General features: G+C 28.7%; 8 protein-coding genes across 22 annotated transcripts; 4 read left to right on the top strand and 4 right to left on the bottom strand.

Annotated features, from left to right (window-relative positions):
* The first annotated feature begins 767 nt into the window (after positions 1–767).
* LOC117206035 (uridine-cytidine kinase) lies at positions 768–3,860 on the top strand. Of its 2 annotated transcripts, none has more exons than XM_033445004.1 (6): positions 768–900; positions 982–1,103; positions 1,282–1,538; positions 1,617–1,762; positions 1,847–1,993; positions 3,490–3,860. In XM_033445004.1, the coding sequence occupies exons 1-6, from the start codon at positions 849–851 to the stop codon at positions 3,606–3,608; spliced, it is 843 nt and encodes a 280-aa protein (XP_033300895.1). In that variant the 5' UTR covers positions 768–848; the 3' UTR covers positions 3,609–3,860. The 2 variants fall into 2 exon arrangements, with proteins under 2 accessions (XP_033300895.1, XP_033300894.1); XM_033445003.1 differs by lacking the exon at positions 3,490–3,860 and adding an exon at positions 2,486–3,434 and having other exon boundaries at positions 849–900.
* Positions 3,861–3,994: 134 nt separating this feature from the next.
* Positions 3,995–5,390, bottom strand: LOC117206039 (ubiquitin-like protein 5). Of its 2 annotated transcripts, none has more exons than XM_033445011.1 (3): positions 4,926–5,390; positions 4,265–4,449; positions 3,995–4,186 (listed from the first exon to the last, which is right to left on the bottom strand). In XM_033445011.1, exons 2-3 carry the CDS (start codon positions 4,440–4,442, stop codon positions 4,143–4,145), a joined length of 222 nt encoding a protein of 73 aa, XP_033300902.1. In that variant the 5' UTR covers positions 4,443–4,449; positions 4,926–5,390; the 3' UTR covers positions 3,995–4,142. The 2 variants fall into 2 exon arrangements, with proteins under 2 accessions (XP_033300902.1, XP_033300903.1); XM_033445012.1 differs by lacking the exon at positions 4,926–5,390 and adding an exon at positions 4,532–4,550.
* A 575-nt stretch (positions 5,391–5,965) lies between these two features.
* LOC117206031 (nucleolar complex protein 4 homolog B) lies at positions 5,966–8,608 on the top strand. 3 transcript variants are annotated; one of them, XM_033444994.1, is made up of 7 exons: positions 5,966–6,089; positions 6,159–6,280; positions 6,373–6,475; positions 6,704–7,117; positions 7,198–7,245; positions 7,326–7,689; positions 7,759–8,608. In XM_033444994.1, the coding sequence occupies exons 2-7, from the start codon at positions 6,188–6,190 to the stop codon at positions 8,261–8,263; spliced, it is 1,527 nt and encodes a 508-aa protein (XP_033300885.1). In that variant the 5' UTR covers positions 5,966–6,089; positions 6,159–6,187; the 3' UTR covers positions 8,264–8,608. The 3 variants fall into 3 exon arrangements, with proteins under 3 accessions (XP_033300885.1, XP_033300884.1, XP_033300886.1); XM_033444993.1 differs by lacking the exon at positions 5,966–6,089 and having other exon boundaries at positions 6,114–6,280; XM_033444995.1 differs by lacking the exon at positions 5,966–6,089 and having other exon boundaries at positions 6,133–6,280; positions 6,335–6,475.
* Positions 8,609–8,630: 22 nt separating this feature from the next.
* Positions 8,631–12,431, bottom strand: LOC117206028 (dual specificity protein kinase TTK). Of its 3 annotated transcripts, none has more exons than XM_033444989.1 (7): positions 11,892–12,431; positions 10,774–11,819; positions 9,967–10,683; positions 9,729–9,889; positions 9,432–9,643; positions 8,973–9,356; positions 8,631–8,887 (listed from the first exon to the last, which is right to left on the bottom strand). In XM_033444989.1, the coding sequence occupies exons 2-7, from the start codon at positions 11,796–11,798 to the stop codon at positions 8,861–8,863; spliced, it is 2,526 nt and encodes an 841-aa protein (XP_033300880.1). In that variant the 5' UTR covers positions 11,799–11,819; positions 11,892–12,431; the 3' UTR covers positions 8,631–8,860. The 3 variants fall into 3 exon arrangements, with proteins under 3 accessions (XP_033300880.1, XP_033300881.1, XP_033300878.1); XM_033444990.1 differs by having other exon boundaries at positions 12,047–12,431; XM_033444987.1 differs by having other exon boundaries at positions 8,632–8,887; positions 11,905–12,431.
* A 676-nt stretch (positions 12,432–13,107) lies between these two features.
* Positions 13,108–15,791, bottom strand: LOC117206036 (casein kinase II subunit beta). Of its 4 annotated transcripts, none has more exons than XM_033445006.1 (5): positions 15,368–15,791; positions 14,848–14,923; positions 14,505–14,607; positions 14,056–14,455; positions 13,108–13,932 (listed from the first exon to the last, which is right to left on the bottom strand). In XM_033445006.1, the coding sequence occupies exons 2-5, from the start codon at positions 14,917–14,919 to the stop codon at positions 13,824–13,826; spliced, it is 684 nt and encodes a 227-aa protein (XP_033300897.1). In that variant the 5' UTR covers positions 14,920–14,923; positions 15,368–15,791; the 3' UTR covers positions 13,108–13,823. The 4 variants fall into 4 exon arrangements, with proteins under 4 accessions (XP_033300897.1, XP_033300898.1, XP_033300899.1 ...); XM_033445007.1 differs by having other exon boundaries at positions 14,056–14,437; positions 15,230–15,540; XM_033445008.1 differs by having other exon boundaries at positions 14,056–14,437; positions 15,368–15,533.
* Positions 15,792–15,936: 145 nt separating this feature from the next.
* LOC117206037 (high affinity copper uptake protein 1-like) lies at positions 15,937–17,295 on the top strand. Of its 2 annotated transcripts, XM_033445009.1 has the most exons (5): positions 15,937–16,278; positions 16,340–16,605; positions 16,685–16,911; positions 16,972–17,089; positions 17,208–17,295. In XM_033445009.1, exons 2-4 carry the CDS (start codon positions 16,340–16,342, stop codon positions 17,082–17,084), a joined length of 606 nt encoding a protein of 201 aa, XP_033300900.1. In that variant the 5' UTR covers positions 15,937–16,278; the 3' UTR covers positions 17,085–17,089; positions 17,208–17,295. The 2 variants fall into 2 exon arrangements, with proteins under 2 accessions (XP_033300900.1, XP_033300901.1); XM_033445010.1 differs by lacking the exon at positions 15,937–16,278 and having other exon boundaries at positions 16,285–16,605.
* On the bottom strand, positions 17,117–18,752 carry LOC117206032 (E3 ubiquitin-protein ligase RNF14-like). The gene is made up of 3 exons (XM_033444996.1): positions 17,725–18,752; positions 17,484–17,651; positions 17,117–17,408 (listed from the first exon to the last, which is right to left on the bottom strand). The coding sequence occupies exons 1-3, from the start codon at positions 18,685–18,687 to the stop codon at positions 17,208–17,210; spliced, it is 1,332 nt and encodes a 443-aa protein (XP_033300887.1). The 5' UTR covers positions 18,688–18,752; the 3' UTR covers positions 17,117–17,207.
* Positions 18,753–19,313: 561 nt separating this feature from the next.
* Positions 19,314–21,519, top strand: LOC117206034 (delta-aminolevulinic acid dehydratase). 5 transcript variants are annotated; one of them, XM_033444999.1, is made up of 7 exons: positions 19,340–19,432; positions 19,682–19,754; positions 19,831–19,959; positions 20,325–20,472; positions 20,530–20,749; positions 20,815–21,047; positions 21,123–21,484. In XM_033444999.1, the coding sequence occupies exons 3-7, from the start codon at positions 19,838–19,840 to the stop codon at positions 21,408–21,410; spliced, it is 1,011 nt and encodes a 336-aa protein (XP_033300890.1). In that variant the 5' UTR covers positions 19,340–19,432; positions 19,682–19,754; positions 19,831–19,837; the 3' UTR covers positions 21,411–21,484. The 5 variants fall into 5 exon arrangements, with proteins under 5 accessions (XP_033300888.1, XP_033300890.1, XP_033300891.1 ...); XM_033445000.1 differs by having other exon boundaries at positions 19,399–19,409; XM_033444997.1 differs by lacking the exon at positions 19,682–19,754 and having other exon boundaries at positions 19,314–19,432; positions 21,123–21,519.
* Positions 21,520–22,163: the final 644 nt, after the last annotated feature.

Below are 22,163 nucleotides of genomic sequence, written 5' to 3'. Positions count from 1 at the left end.
CATTGGTGACCATGTGGATATTCGACTTACTCTCAGCAGATTAATTTTCTGTCACTAGTTAGCGTATTGAAATTCTCAGTTTCCCAATATCTACATTCAGTTGTGCAAATACGACATGTATCGTATCAGTCACGACATGACGACACCATCGATGCCTTCTTCTTATCTTCAAAATTTCGTAACTCTCCATTTCGACAGTCAAAAAACTTGTTGTTTTTTGTTTCAGAACTTTACGATCAAACGTTTGTTAATAATATACGATACTACTTGATAAAACGATACTACAATACTACGATAAAACTTGTTAAGATAAAGTTATATGTTATCTCTAATATTCTAGAGATTTCTACATTATATTATAACTAATTTAAAAACGTAACAAGTACCGTTGTCTTTTTTATTGAAGTGTGATTCTTTATATGAAATTATAATAACAGTACAAACTATGATTTATTAACAAGAATAAAATGAAGACTTACTTCTTTATTTATTTGCTTTATCAATGAAAAAAATAATTTAAACACATAATTAAGGCTATGAAAACAAATTTAATGAAATATTTTTAGTGAAATCAATTGTAGTCCTTCAAATTATATTTAGAGAATGAAAAATATTGTAAAGGATAGAAATCCAATATTAATGTATATACTAAAATAATTAAGTCAAATACTAAATTTAAATTATAATAGGTAACTTACATTATAAAAAACTTAGTTCGGTTATTTTTAATCTTTCCACGTCATGCAAATATGTATATAGCATCAGAGAGAAAATTCCTCTTTGATAGTATTTAAATATCGCTTGCTGATGCGCGCGCTTGTTGGATCTAATGATTTACACCAAGCTATATGTTACATCTGCAACTTCCATTAACATCTGCTGGAGTCATTCGTGTTATAGGTAAAACCATTTTTTGAGTGTCATTTTCAAGATCTTTATATTTCGTTTCCGAAGGTCTAAGTAGATCTTTAACAATGGCAGATATGTCGATGAATATTGTTACCTCGCGAAAGATGTCTTTTGGTATTAACGGAAAATTAAATGGTATAGAAAGCAAAACACCTTTTCTAATTGGAGTTTCAGGCGGCACTGCCAGTGGAAAAGTAAGTAATGTATCATTTTGTGTTTCCGAAATATCTAAATTATATTTAAATAATTTGTGCAAGATATATTTTCGGTCTAACTTAACCTCTAAAAAAAACGTGTACTTGAAAATTATAAGATCTTTGATTAATTTTCCGATCGAAGAGCTAATGAAAACAATGTTTTTCGTCCTTTCAGTCAACCGTGTGCAAGCGTATAATGGAAAAACTAGGGCAAGTAGACATGGATCACATGCAACGACAAGTAGTTTGTATTTCACAAGATAGTTTTTATCGAGATTTATCGTCAGCCGAAAAACTTAAAGCAGAAAAAGGTCAATATAATTTCGATCACCCTGACGCATTTGATAATGATTTGATTCTTCAAACATTACAAGACATACTAGCTGGAGTAAAATGTGAAATACCAGCCTATGATTATAGAACAAACAGTTTGTACGTATCATTTAAAACAATTTTAGTGACATAAATTACTAATAAAAATAAAATTAATCATTTTTTGTGGGATTTTAGAGTGAAAGATCAAATTACAACAATTTATCCTGCTGATGTAGTTCTGTTTGAAGGCATTTTAGTGTTTTATTTCCCTAAAATACGAGACTTATTTCATATGAAACTATTTGTGGATACTGATTCAGATACTAGATTAGCTAGAAGAGGTAATAATATAAAGCATTTGTCATGTTTCCTCTTTTAGAGTTGCATATGTAAATATTATGAATGAATACTTTCAACTTTTACAGTACCAAGAGACATAAAAGAAAGAGGAAGGGATTTAGATTATGTATTGAATCAATACATGAATTTTGTGAAACCTGCATTTGAAGAGTTTTGTCTTCCCACTAAAAAATTTGCTGATGTTATTATACCAAGAGGTGCAGACAATACAGGTAAATCATGATATCGTTATAATGTAATAAGGATCATGTGCAACAATTTAATTTAGGAAAGTAAATTATTTATATTTTAACTCCTTACTGCGTTTGGTATTAAACATGTAATAGTTATTATTAACTTGTTCATGAAATTAATTTACATTATATCATAACCAAAATTCAGTTTCATAAAATTTGATTAGATATGAAAATCAATTACAACTCTATGATCATGATAATTATATTTATTCTAATGGTTATTCTAAAGTGTACACTCCAAATGCAAATTTTGATTGATAAGGCAGCTGAAAATTTTCCTCTTCATATATGTATGTATGTATATATATACACACACACATGCATATATGTATACATATATATATACATATACATTCATTTATGGGTGCTGCCTGGTATGTAAAGGCTGCTAGACAAATTATCTTTTAAGTTAGTGCAAAGTGGAGGTCATATAAAAACGTACATGGTTTGGTTATTGTATGTTTACAGTGGCAATAGACCTTATAGTGCACCACATCTGGGACATTTTGCGTTTGAAAAAGGCTGAAAACTCATCCAGACAGCATCCATACATCCACCAACATAGGCGTACTTCGACTTCATCCGACACGTTCAGCAGATGATTTTAGCATGATATGTGCACTTATAACCACTACACTTTTATACACCATACATTGATCTAGGATCAAGCTTGCAGTAATCTTAAGACTTTTTTTTAATACATATGTCTCTTATATACTTATACAGCTGTATTTGTATTACATTTATACTAAGCAGCAAACAATATTGCTTCTAGTATGTGTGCATCTATTAAACCCTTAAATGGGAAAAATTAATTTTTCACTGTTCCTAAAACTTGGACATAGTGCATGATTATACAAAGTACCTCGTCCAAACACTATAATTCCACTATTGCATAATTATTCAATTTTACATATAAGATTGATCTATGTTATATAGATATATATAAAAAGATTTAAGTATTAATTTATATATAAGAACCTTTATAAATATACATGTATGTACATATATACATTTATGCATGTATGGGTTCCCAAAAATTTAGATTTTTTTATATATTATTATTCCGTAATCAATTGAATGTTTTAGGCACCAGTATAGTAATATAAATCGATAAAATATTTTACATATAATAATTTCAGCGACTATAAAATATAATATTAGCATAATTCTTTAAAATGTGATATTTTTAATTTAAATTAGTACATTATTCACATACTGCCATATTCAGAAACATTTAATTATATTATTCAGTGTGGTACTAATTCTTTTATTCTGTGTTCTGATTTTTTAAACGCTCAAATAATTTTAAAATTGTTATTATTATACAAGATAATTACAATTTGAATTATGTAATTTGATATATTGTTTATCTAAACTGTATAAAAAAATAATAAAGAAATCAAGTTCCCCATTATTACAAAATTATTTTTACTGATTTATACTTTATTTTACTTTATTTTCGGTTACAGTGGCAATAGACTTGATAGTGCAACATATAAGAGACTTCTTAAGCAACAGAGGTAGAGATACAGTTCAACCTGAAAATTCAATAAACAGGACAGATAAGTTGTCCAAGAGGCCACATTAATTCTTCGAATTCTGGAGATTAATAGAAAATTAACTAACAATGAGTTATTGTAATATGTATCTTTTGTTATTTTCAATAATCATATATTTTTTAATATCGCTATTAAATTAGTAATACACATAAAAAGATGATTGTTTCAAAAAAATATACTATAAGCTGTTTTTTTACTCCATTTTAGTATCACTTGTACACATAGAAATTGAAATGTATTTGAGAGTTGATATTACATTTTGCAATATGAGGAACAATATATTTCTAGAGATTAAATTTGTAAAAATAATGTAGCAATACTTAGATATTAAATAGCAATAACATTAGTAAGCTTCTGCATTGTAAACAGCAATTAGTATCAAGAATTTAAGATAAGATTGTTTTTGTTGTTGCTATTTATGTTTGTTTATTGTATAGTTATTATATACATTACATACTTAAATATCATGTAAAATACAAAATCAAAAATGCTTAAATATAAAATTTACTATTACTGTTATTATATATATACATAACATTAACTTATATAATATTAATTATTAATTATTGATAATACAGTTCTAAATTCATGCCATCATGAATTTCATCTGAATTGTTATGTTAAGAAAAATGCTATATTGTTAATAATTATCTTCTGTGAAAATATATTTTGTTTGAAAGGATACAATCTTGTAATTTTATGTGATCCTTAAATATAGTATACCACTTTTTTAAAACTATCTTTTCCCAATGAGTTCCAGTTTGGGCTGCTATTAATTTTTTTAAATCCCCTATTGTATCATCTGGATTGCATTTAACTCTAACTTTTTTACCAAGACGATCATTACATGTTATTTCTAGCATTTTTTACCTTGAAATAAATAATTATTCAAAAGGTATTGTATTTATATGAATATTAATAATAAATATAAAAAATAAATACATCCAATTACAATTTTAAAAACTAATTTTTGATTAATATCAATGAATATATATTCACATTAATAAAAGCGAGATCTCTTTAAAATCTAATTAAATATATGAATCTAATAATAGGATAAAACATAAGCTTTAAATGCAACTTAAATTAATTTCGTTTATCAAACCAATATTCAGAAAAGAAAATTTGCATTTTGCATTTTTATCATAAAAATTTTGATTCTATACAAGATACAGCCATGAAGGTTATGAAATGAAATATCAATAACGACAAATGTACAAAATACTTAGCTTTAAGCTTTTCCATATTCAGTTCTGTATCACGTATCACTTTATAAAAAGTATCTTTTATATGTAATCGATAGTATTTCTTATTTACAAATAAATATTAATATGATATCTACTTACGGTATATTACAACGTTACTAGAACCAGAGAGGAAATTTTATTGGCGTGTATTTCTACTAAAACGAAATACTCCTGTAACGCTGGCAGGTGAACTTGATTGTCATATGAATCCGCCCTTAATATATTTAATGACCATATACGTTGTTTACCTCTCCGATATGACGCTGGTCCGAGCAGAGCCCGTAATAGTCTCACTAATAAGTAATAAATATTACTTGACGACCACGAGCAAAAACGTTTGCATATTGTTATTGTTATTGTTAACTTTAATCGACGCAACGTCGACGCTCGTCCATGAATATGCAGAGGATGTCGACTATAACCGACACTTGTACCGTGTTTGTACCGAAGAGGTTAAGTGGCTCCCCGTAGGGTAAATGTTAAGAATGTTTTATACTGTCGCAATCTAGTAGCGGTAAATATGAATTGTACAGTAGTGTAGTCGAGACAATGAACAAAAGAAGTTCGATAATAAATTTATTGATTATTACTGATAACTACTTGTAATCATTCGTTGATCTGCATATTATGCAGATTACTTTCTTTACCATAAGCACTTGTAAAGACAAATCAGATCTATATCTATTAACATAAATTATTAACAACCTTCTCGATTGGATATGAAATAAATCGCATTTTATCATGTAAAATCGAAAATATGTGTAAATCAAACAACGTAAAGAGAGTTTTATCGTTGAGCAAGGGGTCAAATCCCGATAATTGTAAAAATGTTAAAATCTTCTTAATTTGTAATTAATTATTTAAATATACATTGTTCTAAAGATTCTGCATAGAAGTTCATTAATTTTTAAATAATTCAATAGTTTCGATTCTATTTAAGAACCACAAAATAAATTTACAAAACGCGAATGAAATGTCTCTGTACTTCATGAGCAAACAACCCAGCCCAAAACTGCCAAAATCCCTAAGCAGCCACTCAATACATACTTCGATTGAACTTGCTCGTAAATGGATTTCTAAATTATTATATTACGTTTTGTATATGTCAACAGTCAGTGTTACAAAACTCAAAATGTTAACAAAAGGGAGAAATTAACACGGATATCTTACCACTTTTAATAATAACTAGCACATTTCTTGCAATAAGTTACTCTAGATTCTGATCCTGAAGAAAAATATAGATACAAAAGAGAATACATTCACGTAGGTATTCTTGATAATTTTCTGCCTTGCTATTACCGAATTTATATTCAACGATGGCGGATGCATCAGATCTTCCCGGCGCTTCTTCCAGTCAAAAAATGTCATCAAAGCTTTTAAGGCAAAAAGCTCAGGAATTTTTAACTTCGAGAAAACGCGCAAATAATTTAGTAGATATAATTTCTCAATGGGATGTAAGTACGAATTCTAAAATTGTTTCAAATTGATGAATGTATCAACTTTTTAAGGTTATGTCATTTATTAAAATTCCTGATCACTCTATCAGGAATCCACTTCGTCCTGCCTGCTCACAATAGAAACAATATTCGTTGAAGTCCTAAAAAGAGGTGATATGTATTTGGAACGTACGATATCCCTTACTATTTCAGGTATCCTCAAATAGTTTAGTATTTTCTACTGTTTGGCAATATTTGACATTATACAATACATCTCTGAATTTCTTGATAAGAATTGTAAATTCTTATGTATTAATACTTTGTGAAAATACATTTTTGGACACAAAGTATAAGCATAAAGATAAAAGATACATGTTTATTTTTTAATTTTGTATGTGCCTGAAAACTTGAAATAGCTTTTCCATAAGATTTCTGAAACAGAGCCAAGTCCTGAAGCAAGATATGTCAACTGGTTGAGGAATTGTTATGAAGAAATATGGGAAAAAATACTTACATCAATGGAAAAATGTCGACCTGGCATTCAACTACAAGCTCTCACTACTGCTATAAAACTGATGGCTGAAGAAGGTAAAAATCCATTGGAACCAATTGGCAACTTGGGATATTATTTTCCACTTCATCGGTTAAAGCCCATTTTGATGAAATTACTTTCACCGGAGGAGGACAATGCCAGTTTAATATGTAGATTTCAAGAAATTATAGAATATCCTGATGCTCTTTACTATACATGGAAATGTCTTCCATCTCTTACCCCAAAAAGACAGCCACATGAAGTTTATATTAAAAATTTGTTGGAACTTATACATAAATTATCATTGCCAAAAGAAATTGAAGGTATAAATTAAATAGATTAAATATGATTTTACCACTTCTTTTAACATTAATATCTAACTTAAATTTTAATCATGTTTCAGGAAATGAGATGTGTGAAAATAAGAATTTATTGTGTAAACCACAGCAAGGTAATAGATATATTTTCTATAGTCTTTTCTTGTATTTAAGCTAATTATAATTTTTTATATATTCATATCTTTTTTTTTAGCTACTAAAAATTTTATATGGGATCAAGCTGGAGCAAGACGTGCATTGAATAAAGTCTGGGCTTGTGTCATGCATTGGGAATTGACACCACAGTTACATAAACAATTATTAATAGTTCTTTTAGAGAGAGTAATGCCACATTTAGAAAAACCTGTTTTACTAACAGATTTTCTTATGGATTCATTGGATGCAGATGGGCCTATTGGCTTACTTGCATTACAAGGTGTATTTTTACTAGTTACCAAACATAATTTGGAATATCCTAATATTTTTACCAAGCTTTATTCTATGTTTGAACCAGAGATCTTTCATACAAAATACAAAGCACGTTTGTTTTATTTGTCCGATCTTTTCCTCAGTTCAACGTAAGTGCTCAAAATGTATGATATTTTTGTATATTATATAAAAATTACCACATACTTTTTTATTTTTAGACACTTGCCAGAAGCATTAGTTGCTGCTTTCGCAAAAAGACTCGCGCGTTTAACTCTTGTAGCACCACCTGAAGATATTCTTATCATCTTATTGTTTGTTGGGAATCTTTTACTTAGGCATCCTGGCTTGAAACGTCTCATTGATCATCCACAAGGAGGAGAGGTTTCGTCAGAAGAAAATAATGGTGCTGGAGACCCATTTTTAATGGAAGAACGAGATCCTTTATTAAGTAACGCACTCCTTAGTAGTCTTTGGGAAATTAAAGCCTTACAGTGGCATATAGTACCAAGTATTGCTAGTGCTGCACGTTTCATTCGTGAACCCCTCCCTTCTGTAGAGTATGATATGGCATCAGCTTTAGAACGTACTGGAGGACATTTATTCGATAGTGAGTTAAAAAATAAGGTTAAAGATATAATGCTAACGTTCGAAAGACCCAATTCAATGTCATTACCAAAAGGTGAAAGATTATTGCAATATTGGCAATTAACAACAATGCACTGACTGACAATATTAAAATTGTATTGTGCAATATGCATCTTTATCAAGAACGGAACTGTTTTTTCAATGAAAACGCAAAAAAAAGAATGATGCTGAACTTCCTGCGTTTTTTTATACGTTAAAAAATGTAGTATGAGATATTGCATACTTTTGTATTATTTAAAGTCTAAAAGTAATTGCAATGGAATTGATTCAAAATACATTATTTCACGAGCAACATGTAGATATGTATTTTTAGATTTCCAACCATGCAGCTATTTAGCACAATAGATACCATTTTTGTTAAATAAAGTCATTTGTATGCATGAATGTGTGATAATAAAATGAAAGATATTTTAATTTAATAGATCACTCGTGTTTTATTTATAACGTATTGTCTACTTAATATATATCATATAGGTAAACATAAGTGGACTTCATAATAAAATCGTATCATGATACAATCTTATATTTTTAACAAGTATTTAAGTATTTAACAAGTATTGAAATAATCCCATACTTAACTATGATACATTTAAATAAGCGCTCCACGTATTATTATCGATTATTATGTATAAAAATATCTATGTACATAAATAGTAGTATTTAATCTGAATACTTTCATATAAATCTTCCATTCTCCAAAATCTGAAAGAAAAATACAAAGTTTATATGAAAAAAAGTTATTTTTCTTATCATACATACAATGTATTATATAAAAACTACTACAAACCCATGTCAATTGTCGCCATTCATCTTCACTTAATGTATGCTTTATCTTCACTAAAATATTTGCTGGAATCTCGGGAACTGTAGCTGATATATGTTCTTCTTTAGTGGGTATATACTCCACTTGCAAAAGCTCAGCTACCGTTGGTCGTGCTTTTGGATCATGTTGTAGACATTTACGCATTACATCAATTAAGATTGGTGGCGACGGCATAACTTTATTACCATCTTCTGATTGCAAAGTTGTAGGAAAAGGAATGTTTAACTTCGGATTAGTTATTGCGTTCACTTTAGCCCATTGTGAACGAATATGATGAAACGGAGTATGACCATATACTAAACTATACAAAATACATCCTAAAGACCACACATCTGACTTAAAACTTATCTACAAAATAAATATATTTGTTTTATTATCTTTTAGGTTCCGATTTTGATTATATCTAAAAAGTCATCTTCATACTTTATATTTAACATTCTGTGAGGGAGAATCTGAATTTCCACCAATATCCATTAGGGCTTCAGGGCTAATATAATTCAAAGTTCCAATTGGACAGTTTTTCACAACAGATGTCATATCAGCATTCATACTAGAAGCAATTCCAAAATCTATAAGTTTTAATCGTCCCCGTACTAACAAAAAATTTGCTGGTTTCAAATCTGAATGAATTACTCCTAAAAATGTATATATGTAAAATATAATCTATTACATAAAAAATTATATAATAAATAAGTGATTATCCTATAGTAAGATATTTACCATTTTCATGTATATGCTTAACGGCTGTCAACATTTCTGTCCAATAATATAAAATCATTGTAAGAGGAATCTGTTTTTCTTGTGACATAGTTTTCAAAAGACGACTGAGATCAGTGTCTCCCATTTCCATTACTACATAGACCATAGGATATTTAATTTCACTAAAATGAGAAACTTGAATGTAAATGTCAGTATATGTAATATGTACAATATATATTTTTGTAAAATAAGTTCTTACTAATCAAACATTTTAACAATACATGGTGCTTGTAATTTATGTAACATTGAAATTTCTTCTAAGCAACCTTGTGCAGAGTCCTTGTCCATACGATTAAGATTAACACATTTAATAGCACACAACTCAAGAGAAGATAAGTCTTGTACTCTCAAAACCTCTCCACTCATACCTTGACCAAGTACACCCAAAATTAAATACTCTTTTCCTTTAACAAAAAGAGTTCTAGTTTGCCTAGATTTAGGAACATTAGATGGGATTGAGAATTGTACATTTGATGGTTTATCTACAATTTTATTTAAGTCTTGTTGTTGGTTTTGATTATTGACTTCTGAATGCTGATTCTGAGGATAATTGCACATTGATTTCAAGATATCTTTATTGTCTTTAATACTAGATGGAGCCTGTTTATTATTTGGTATTTTATTTACTGTTTCTTTATCCAGCAATGTATTATTTTTATTTGGATGTTTATTTTCTTTTAATTCTTCGTTAACATCTGATTCTAGATGTACATTTTCTGATGTCTCAGATATTTGCTTTGGCAAATCTGTTTTATATAAATTTTTACATAACGATTTTTCTTGAATTTTAGGTGTTACTTCATTTACTTTAGGAAGTTGAGATCCTTGTAATAAATGTCTACTGAAAGCATCATTTTGTACCAAACTTCCTGTATCTGATAAAGGTCTTCTTACCTTACCTTCTGTATCCAAATATCTATAATTAAATAATACATATTTAAATAAAAGAAATTAATAATAACTATGTAAATTATTTACATTGCATTATATACATATATATATATACCTTGGAGTTTCATGTTTTCCTATGCTTGGTGTAAAATAATAAGAATTTTTTGGAGTTTGCATAGAATCTTTAAAATTAACACTTTTATTCTGTAATGGAGTTTGTTTTATGTTATTTAGAGACCAATGAGATAAGATTGTAGCTGGTGTTAACCCATGATTCTTAGATACATCAGATACTTTGTTTTGTGGTGTTTGTGTAATATTTCTACGAGAGAAACATGGGTCTGGGCGTGTAGAATTAATTGGCACATGTTTTAAAGGAGTTTGTAATATCCACTGATCGTTAGAATTTATATATGTTCCTGTATCTGATATTAATGTTTTACTTGTGGAAGCAACGTTTTCACTATGAGCTTTTTCTTCATTTATTATGGAACTTGATTCTATTGTTACTTTCTTACTACTTGTATTCTGCAAATTATCCACTCCAGACTGTGATATACTTTCAAAATATTGAGATGCACAAGTAATAGATTCCCTTCTACTGTTCATTTTGGAAATACTCTGTTGGTCTAAAAGTTGGTCCTGATTTAATTCTCCTTTATTATCTATATTAGTAATATATTTATTTTTGTGTTCAGTTTGTGAAAGCTTTTCTTGTGCATGATTTTCAATACTTAATTGCATCTGGTTTGATTGTTCACACTTTACACTTCTTTCAATTACATCATGTTCATGTTCGTGAAATGTTAATTTACTTTCAGGCTTAGATTCTACATTATTAATTAACACATATTCTTCAGGTTTTGAAGAAACAATTATCTCTGAAACCTTACAAGTTCCATCTAACTCATTACATGTTGTATTAAATAAAGATAATGACTTATTCAATTCATCTTCAACATGATCATCCTGTGGTAGAGGTTGAGGATCATCGGAATCTGATTCATTATCAGAGTCTTGTGGTCTATCTTCGCTTTCATCATCATCACTTTCACAAAAATGCAATAACTCTTTCACACGTATTGGTTGAAATTTTGGTCGTGAAATGGTATGATTTTGATAATCCATACTGTTCAACATGCATCTATTATGCTGACAGATCTGATATTAAAAAAATACTGTAATTAATATACACTAATAGAAAAAGAATAATAAACATGTAAATATATGTACAGTATAATATTACTTCAGAATATTAAAATTTATTAAAACTATTAGACATCCAGAGCCTTTGATATATTTAAAAATTATCAAAATATCGTGAGGATTAAATAAAACAAAACATTTCGAACTATTTCCACTTTGTTGGCCTGAAAGCATTATCGTACCTATAATTATAAAAATCGCTTGAACCGTAACACTCAACAAACAGTTTTTGAATGCATTAATAAAAATGTGAGACACATTTCATTAAATATTATCAGAAACACTTAACTTTGAGAATATATTCATCAAAATGCATAATTGACTTTTGTGATTCTAAACTGTTTGGTTTGTATCATACTGGTTTTTCGTTTACGTCATGAAATTCAAACCTTAAGTACAGCTGTTGATTGGTCGATGCTAACAGTGTTGCAATACGCAACATTCTACTTTTAGGGATATTTCACAAAATTGCATTAGCGCTTTTCACGTATATTAGTTCCAAATGTATCATTGATATTAAATATTAAAAGGTGTTTTTTTTTTATTAAATTAATATAATAAAATTAACATAAAATAATGTTTTTTAATATTTTACATAATGACGTGTTACAGTATATTATGTTATATTACAATGATTTGTGTTTATACTTGAAAGAAAATTCAGTAATATAGAATAAATGACAGAGAAACAATGATTGATTTTAACGTAAAATACAATTCATTTACTAATACATATTCTCTGAACATTATAAATGCTTACATCTTACGAGAAAATTTCACTTCACCGAAATTTTAAAAATTAATTATTTTGGAATTTTATGTTTTACAATGAAGTTTAAATTTTTATCTAATTGTTAAAGTAGATTAAATGTACAATATTGAGGATCGATAATGAAAAAATGCGAGAATGTACTTATTTAAGATATTCAAAATATATAATAAAATGTACCTTGTATGTATCTTACTTTTAAATAATTTTAATTTAGTTTAACTATATTTGTTTAAAAAATTACTGTTTAAAAATACATAACTTATTTGGTTTAATACATAAATAACAATTTTGAACACTTATAATAATTGTAATAAAAAAATTGTATTAATCATTTTATTTTACTATATTAAAATATGCACTGTTTATGTTAAATATATATCATATTCAGAAAATTTCTGAGATTTTGTTTCTGGCCACTAAATCTTGCATATAATACGTTTTCGAAGAATTGCGATAGAAAACAAGATTTTATAGAATAATATACAGTCTTTACTTTTAAATTTGCTTTATACCTTATTTATCTGTGAGCTTAATATTTATTAAGATAAATCATGTATAAATAAATTGCTTTTTTAAGCAGCTTAATTAATATTTAAATTAAATTATATTTAACAAATTTTCAATTTATATAATTATCGTTTTTCTTGCTTAAAGAAACAATCGATATCCGCTGCTACCTGCTCCTGTATTTCGAGATCGGTCTTGTGTTTTAAACACTAGTAGGTAGCAATTACGGAGATGTAAAACATTTAAACAGATACACTTTATCATAATTCTCATCTGCATCCTTACTCCCTAGTAATTATTTTAAGTATGTATTTCATTTTTGTTGTTTCATTCGACCAGAATTGATATAACCATAAAAGTATGATTTTTGATACGAAAGAAAATTGTTACTAAAGCTGAAATAAAAATGAACATGGCGCTTGGTGAACATTGATAGTTTGGTACATCGCTCTTAATCTTTTCGGTACGCTATAAATACCGTGGAAAAATCCGAAAAGTTAGAGTGTCGCATTCAAACTTTAAATTACAGAATGATTAAACAAAACGATTAGTATTTCAGCGCCCTGCGAAGATGTGTAAAGATCAATATAAAAAATAATATTTTATTTAATCCTTAGGGACGAAATTAGGAATTGTATTTTGAGTAATGAAAAAATGTTCTAGACTATGTTGCAATGTTCTTAACGTTTTCCATTATTATAATTAACAGCTCGCAATGGTGCTTTAAATGTTGATGCAGACTGTTGTTGAAACTGATATGCTAGAGGATGAATTTTAAAGCCATATAACCTGTAAAAATATTATTTTACGTAATTTTAACAAAATTATATATTTGCTATTAAAATTCAAACAAATTTTTATACACATTTGCAAAAATGTTTTAAAATGGAAATCAGTTTTATTTCAACTTACCTAGGTACAAATTGATTTGTTGGACGTTTAGGTCTATATTCTGGATGAACCATAAAAAGCATGTGGGGAAACCCTGTTCCAAAATATGCTCCATCAGTATGATGATGTCGAGAGCTTTTGGGTGTATAAACATCCATACACTTTGGACAATAACTTTTAACCATTGCTTCTCCAGGAACATCACTAAGACCCAGAGGCAACATAGGTTGGGATTCACAATATACACGTGGGCAATGACCAAAGTCTCCAGCTTGATATTTTTCAATCATTTGAGCAATGCCACGATTAGTGAGAATGTAACGTGCATGAATCAGTCCATAAAGAAGCTCTGCTGCTTGTTCAATTAATTCAGACTGATTTGGATGGCCATCCAATTCATCATCTACAGGATAGAAACAAGCTTAAAAGTACTTTGATATTTTCTGGCATGGTGTAAATAATATATTTACCAGGTTCAAGATCAAGTATCATATCTAATGCTTGCCTATAATGTGGTACTTGCTCATTTAATCCAGTTAAATTAAACTTGTCCTGAATATAGTCCTCGTCGACCTATAAGAAGATTGTATTAACAATTTTATATAATATAAAATATAATTGCCAAATCATTGAATTTTGAAATGTAAATATTATCAAATATTGTACAAAAATAAAAATTTATATGGAATTGTGATACAGACATGGAATTTGTTTTGAACAATCAACAACTTTAAAACTTTTAACCTCAAAAATGTGAACTAGGTCAAGATATATACAATTAAAATGAAATATTATGACAAAAAAAGTACTTACCTCACAAAAAAATTCATTGCCTCTAAGATTGCAAAACCACGAAATCCAGGATACCTCCTCAGAACTGCTCATTTTCCTATGAATAAAAAAAATGAAAGAAATATTTTTCCTATCAGCCTACGAAGTAGAAGAGATCACCGCGTTAAAGGAGCGCAGGATTCGTATATAATGCGTAAAGGTACGTGCGCAAAAAAGTTCTCAGATCTCCGTATATTATCCACACGTACATACGACGTCAGTACTTAGTGCACGCCTGGCAATTGGTTAGAAAGGCGCCAACGAAAGGCTAGGTATGGGGAGATCAGGGTGAGGGGAGCAAATGGAGTTTTCACTTTACTAGGCAAGATGCTCGACGTTACAGCCTATCCGGCGGTTCACCTACGTTTCCGTGGTCATTGCTGCTTCGTCAACTGATTTTCAAACACGATGTACAGTCCGACACGGCCAGGAAGCACATTACTCGAGAAAAAACCTTGTAGGACGAATGAAAACCCAAAAATAAACAGCCTTTACGGCTTACCTTTTGGTGCTTTGATTAGCCACGCTTGCTCGTCCCAACGATGTAGATAGCGCTGCCGTACTTTATTCTATCCGCCACCTTCCGGCTTCTTTTCAGAAATTCTTCTTTTATTTAAACCTTTCTAATTAGAACCTTACTTTTTATATAAAGATACTGAAATTTTACTACCTGTTGAATGAACGTTAATATTTATAATAATTATTTTAGTCAAATTTTTATATTTTCATAAACAATTTTTTCTCTACTTCATTGACCAATGAACGATCAATGTATTTCCAATACACTACTTCAGCCGCAAATTTCCTACGCTTTATTTAACTGACACTCAATTAAATAGAATATAAGCGTTAAACCACGCCATTTTTCTGCTCTTCCTTTGGTTCCGATAAGAACTTTGTCCACAATCAAAAAGATTTTAAACCGATACGCATATTATATTAGTATCACGTGACCTGTTTCCTAGCAACTTTAACAACATAAAATTAATAAACTCACTAGATCTAATATTTTTATACTGCAATTGTATCTCACATTTGATATAGATAGTTATTTATATTCTATTTATATATACATATATGAATGTCTATTACTATATTCAAAATTTTATAGTATATTTTGTATATGTATTCTTAATACGATATTGGGTGTAACTTGATATTATTATTTGTGATAAACATACAATTAAAATGACAACTGTAATTGTAATTGCGTACAAGCTAAGAGTACTATAACTGCTTATAGAATTTAAGCTGTATTATCTGTAAATAATATACAATTGAGTCATTACTGGACAATTAGATAAAGCTAGGTGCCATTTAGAACGTAGAGGGCAATTATATTTATAATTCTTATCAGTTTGAATAATTTTCTTAAAATTCACTACATGTTAAAGGAGAATAAGATTAATTACAGTACGTATAACCTCATAATTGTGTTTTTCAATCATCCTATTAAGTACTAATTTACTTGTAGATGAATATGTGGTTTTGGTTTGGAAACAATTTAGGCAACTTTCTTTTACCGAAGTATAATGTTACTACAACTTCCAGTTTCTTCTGCACCTGCTTAGGTTTATTTGCACTTGCAATATTATACGAGGGTATGAAAGTTTTACAAATTAAATTACATCAAAGTACTTCAACCCTTATACAAAATCAAAGCCCAACAATATCAGAGAATTCTTGTTTACTGTCTAAAATATCTTCAAGATCTATTAGAAAACATGTTTCTTTACATTGGTATTATATTTTATAAATTATTAAATTATAGAAGCAGATTAATATTACCATAAGTTACTGTTATATATTGTTCTACTAGTATGCAATGGTCTACGTGGAGTTTTCAAGTATTTCATTGGTTTGTACATACCTTTCTTGGTTATCTTTTAATGTTAGCTATTATGACATATAATGTATACATAAATATTGCTATTGTACTGGGAGGAGGTCTTGGATATTGGATATTTGGCCTAAAACTTATAGAACTGAATGTGGAACGATTTTTTGAAAAACGTACTCTGTTAGATTGTGATAAGGAATGTGCTGGTAAGTTTTAATTGTTCTTTAAAATGTTAAAAGTCTCATAACATTTATAACTATTTTTAGATAACATAGTACATTGCCAGGGAGATGAATTAACAGTCTCTGTTATCGCTGAACAGTTTGTAACAGAAGCTACTGTTGAGGTTCATATGCCAAAAGATGCTTTACAACATTAAAAATAGTAAATATGTAAAATATTCTATTTTATACATATTGTATATATTTTAATTAATCATACAATAACATTTAAACTGAACTTACATGCTAATTCTCATTTATATTCCTTCTTTATGTTATAGTTAAATATCTTCTTCTTGCTCAAATAATTGTCGATAACAATTAGTATTGCCAGACAAGAAATGGTCATATGGATTTTGTGCATTAATATGCTCTCCACAAAGCCAGCAAAAAGAAGCTTGACAATAATTGCAGGTCATTTTGTTGCATCCTCCATTTTTTTCAGCTATGGTTCCACAATTTGGACATGACTTGGTATTTGTCTGTAAACAATATTATTACATTATAAAACTGCTACAAATACAAATAGTTTACTATTGTTAAAACTTAATACATACTTTTATATATTCTTGTGTTAAATATTCTTCTGCAACTCTTTGTATCTGTTTTCTTCCATATTTTGCTTCTAATTGTTTTCTTTCATGTTTACTACCATTTTTATATTCTTCAATAAGTTTTAATCTGCTATCTGAAGACATAGCACACGGTTCAACCCCATGATATACCTTAAAATATACATTTAAGTAGTATGCATTTATTATATTGTACTTATCTTTTTTATATTACAAAATCGTATACCTTATAACAGTAAGTACAAAATGTATAGTCACATTTGCTACAAATTCCTAGTGTGTCATCATAAGTTTTCACAGATGGACATTGACATGACATTCTCGGACAAAAGATTATGTCTTTCATAGATTTCAATGACACACGTAGTAAAGCTTTTTCATATTGTGAAAATGATTCTGGACAAAGTCTTTTAACTTCATTAATTGTAATATCAAGATTGCAGCTTAAATCAGGGCAAGTAATGCCAGTTACATTATCTTCCTTAATTTTTATAGTAATATATTCAGATATACAATTTTTGCAATATATGTGTCCACAATTTTTAAGTTTTATACACTTTTGTCCACAAAGTCTATCAAAACATATAATACACTCAAAGTAATTATTTTGAAATTCTATCTCTTCTACATATTTATTATGACTTAGTAAAAATTCTAATGGATCACCAGATAAATTATTGTATACAGCTCTAACATCATTTTGAAATATTGAATTTGAGTTACAATATGTCGTATACATAAATGAAATATCTAATGTGTCTTTAATGTTCAGAAATTGAAGGGTATCATTCCTTAGAAATTCGAACCACAAAAACAATATTTCTTGACCACTGTTTTCCAGCCATATCTCATCTAATTTCTGACAAATAAAAGATATTTGCCAAGGTGAAAGCCAGGAAGAAATAATACAAAAATTTGGCGACCTTTTAGTAGGATAATCAACACTCAGTTCCAAGCGCACTTTAATAGGTGGCAAATATTTGATGAAATAAGGATGGAATGAGTGAGAATTTTGTTCATCAACATTTTCAAGTTTTAATAAACCGTCACTGATATTAACAAATACGTTATAGTAGCAGTATATTATATTATTTTTGCAATAAGAAAATTCATTCTTGCTATAAATACTTGAAATTGCTAAGACTTCGTCTTCTTGTCGTTTTAGATTATCAATTATGCACCCTGACATTTTCAAAGCTTTATGAATTACTTGATACTTTTAGTTTTTATCAAATTTTTCGTTTTAAGCTTGAATACATTTACCAATAAAGGAAACTAGAAGTGAACAACCTCCTCCTTCACAAGCACGTGTAGATATAACGTAACGTAACGTAAACATATGACTAAGAAAACACAGATGAAACTATAGAGTATATAGAATAGGAGCTCAAGTACAGTGAGTAACCAAACTATTCGAACGGCGTGAATTGAGTGGGAAAAGATCGAAAACAAGTAAGCCTAAACAGGAAGTTATTGCGAAATTAAGAGTATACTAAATTAAAAACGCATAAAAAAAGAAAATCGGATAAAGAAATCACGTCTCTTCTAAACTACAGTAATAATAAAAAGTGAAATAATAAAAAAGTATAACGATGACAACTATTGCAAATAAATCATCTCTTCTATAGACTGTGTAATCTATGAAATAGAAAACTTAAGGACTATTGGCGCGTAATTATGAAATAATATTTAGTGTTTCTACGCATACACATATAAGTAATAGCTTTTACATTAACAAATAATTATATATAATTAATGTACAAATAATTATTCAGCAAAATATTATCACAAACTTTTATAGAAGGATCAAATGTTTTAGTAAGAATTATCACATATCATGATGATGATGGCTTATCATCATGACAATCATTTTGCAATTCATATTACAGTTCCGTTTTCAGAAAAATATATGTACGGTTGAAGGAAAAATATATGTAAGTGGTTTAACTGTTTTTATTCAATATAGAATTAAAATTTTTACAAAGAATTAACATTTACGAGACAATAAAGATAGCATAGTGTAATTAATTCTATATTAATATGTTTCTGTTTTTTTAAATCTATGAAATTACTATAATATAAGATTAGTAAATTAGAATTATAAATTACGATAATATAAGATTAATAAATTAAATATTCATGAATAAAAAATAATAAAGTATACATTGTATAAAATTCAAAAGGATAGAGATACTGCATAATAGCAAAACGATACACGCACAACTGAGATTAAATTGGGCCACGAGAAGTAAACAGGTTAGGTTGAAATTTAACCGTTGAATGTTCTATGAAACAGGAATTAATTTAAAATAAATAAAGACTTATTGTACAGGAATAAAATGGTAGAGGTAGAAGCAAAGCATATTCTTCACAGTGGCATTTTTCATCCTGTTTTACGACAATGGCAATCACCAAATGTAGAGATTACGGTTAATGCTCTCATGTATCCAATCTTCATCACGTAAGTGAAATTCATATCTACCGCTTTTATTCATTTACGTATATATGGTAAGCATGTCTATTTATGCTTATTGCTTGTAGATTTTTTATGAAATATGTTAATATTTGCATTTTAAAATAACAGATGGGAAGTAATAAGTGAAAAGAGGGGTCAAATGTTTCCTGAGGTCAATTTGATGTTATTTGAAAATAATTTTTTGCTTGTTATATAAGTGTATAACAAGTAACATTATATTAATTTTAAAAAACATACATAATTGTGCTTTCTCAAAATTTGTACAGAGATATGAAGCAAGGAAACTTTAACGTCTAATTAATAATTTTATATAACGCTTCATTTTGTATATAGAAGGTGCATATTTACAGAGATGAACAAGATGCTAAAGATCCCATTGCTAGCATGCCAGGTGTTTATCGGTATGGCATTAATCATTTGCGAAAAATGTTACAGCCATTGGTTTCAAAAGGCTTACAGTCAATATTATTATTTGGAGTATCAAAACACTTGAAAAAGGTAACCTTTTACATAAAGGATCTAAGTAAAGTAATTAAAAAACAATATCTTTAATAGGATCATATTGGAAGTAATGCAGATAGTGCACAGAATCCCATTATTCAAGCTGTACCATTAATAAGAAAATGGTTTCCAAATCTACTAATAGCATGCGATGTATGCTTATGCTCGTATACTATCCATGGCCATTGTGGAGTTTTAAATGAAGATGGGAGTATAAACAATAAAGCCAGTATTGAGCGAATTTCTGAAGTTGCACTTGCATATGCAAAAGCTGGTAAGATTGTTGTTTTTTTAAAATATATATAAATGATGTTATTTATTATCCATTTGCTTACAAAGGAGCTCAAATTGTGGCACCATCTGATATGATGGATGGAAGGATAAGTGCAATAAAAAAGAAACTAGCATTAGTTGGATTAATGAATAAAGTTGCAATTTTATCTTATGCTGTGAAATTTGCATCAGGATTTTATGGACCTTTTAGAGATGCTTCGCAATCTGCACCTAAGTTTGGAGATAGAAAATGTTATCAATTACCTCCAGGAAGTAACGGATTAGCTGCTAGAGCGGCTGTTAGCTTTTATCTTTTCTGAACTTTTAATTATCTATTAATTTCTAAATATTAGTAAATACATATTTTCCTTTAGGCTAGAGATGTTTCTGAGGGAGCTGATATGCTTATAGTCAAACCAGGTTTACCTTACTTGGATGTTGTTAGACATACAAAAGATGCACATCCAGAGTATCCAATGTTTGTGTATCAGGTTTCAGGAGAATATGCAATGCTTTATCATGGTGCTCAAAATGGTGCAATAAATTTAGAGAATGTTTTAAAAGAAGTTCTTTTATCAATGAGAAGAGCAGGTGCTGATTGTATTATAACATATTTTACACCATTAATTTTAGATATGTTACAACCAAAAAGTAAATATTAATATGAGTAATTATGTAATTAAATGTTTGAGGGCATTGATGCAAGATTAAATATACATGACATATGATATTAATATTTGGTGTGGTAAATAAAGTAAATATATTTATACATTCTTTTGTTCATTATTTCATAAAATTGATATAAAACGATGAAATGACGACTGAATGTTCCAATGATGATAGAAGAAAAAAAAATGATGTACATAGTTAATTGATGTAAAATAGAAGTCTCGTTACCGTTACATTCCATTACGTTGCAGTAGATACATAAAACGTCGAAACGATTGTTCGTCAAAACAAAGAATACAGAAAGGAGTCTTCTTTTTGTTTAGATATTCAGGTTATCATATCAAAGGATTATTTTTTCCAATTAATGATGCCTTTAATATGTACATATGTCTCTCTTATAATATCTATACGTAATAGATCTTTTTAAAAATATCTAATAAATGTAAATGATAAATCGACGAATAAATGTAGAATATATAAATACATTTTTATGGACATTTTATGTAAAGAATAATTAGAATGTAGTTAAATATCTATCCATAAAAAAACAATAAAGATCTTTATATATAACAGACGTTCTAAGTATACGAATATTTTCTTAATATACGATATGACAACGAGTGAATGAATATGGTTTTCGCGTGTTACATGAATTTCTCTTAGCATTGATTCCTCCAATCATAAGAGTACTCGAAATTTCCAGAAGTACGGTACCGTTGTGACGTGGGCCTATCGATAGCAGCCAA

Source organism: Bombus bifarius, unplaced genomic scaffold (assembly GCF_011952205.1).
Source record: "Bombus bifarius isolate JDL3187 unplaced genomic scaffold, Bbif_JDL3187 scf7180000007996, whole genome shotgun sequence".
Lineage (NCBI taxonomy): Eukaryota > Metazoa > Arthropoda > Insecta > Hymenoptera > Apidae > Bombus > Bombus bifarius.
Note: the sequence above shows the minus strand (reverse complement) of the source record. Positions and strands in the feature narration are given on the sequence as shown.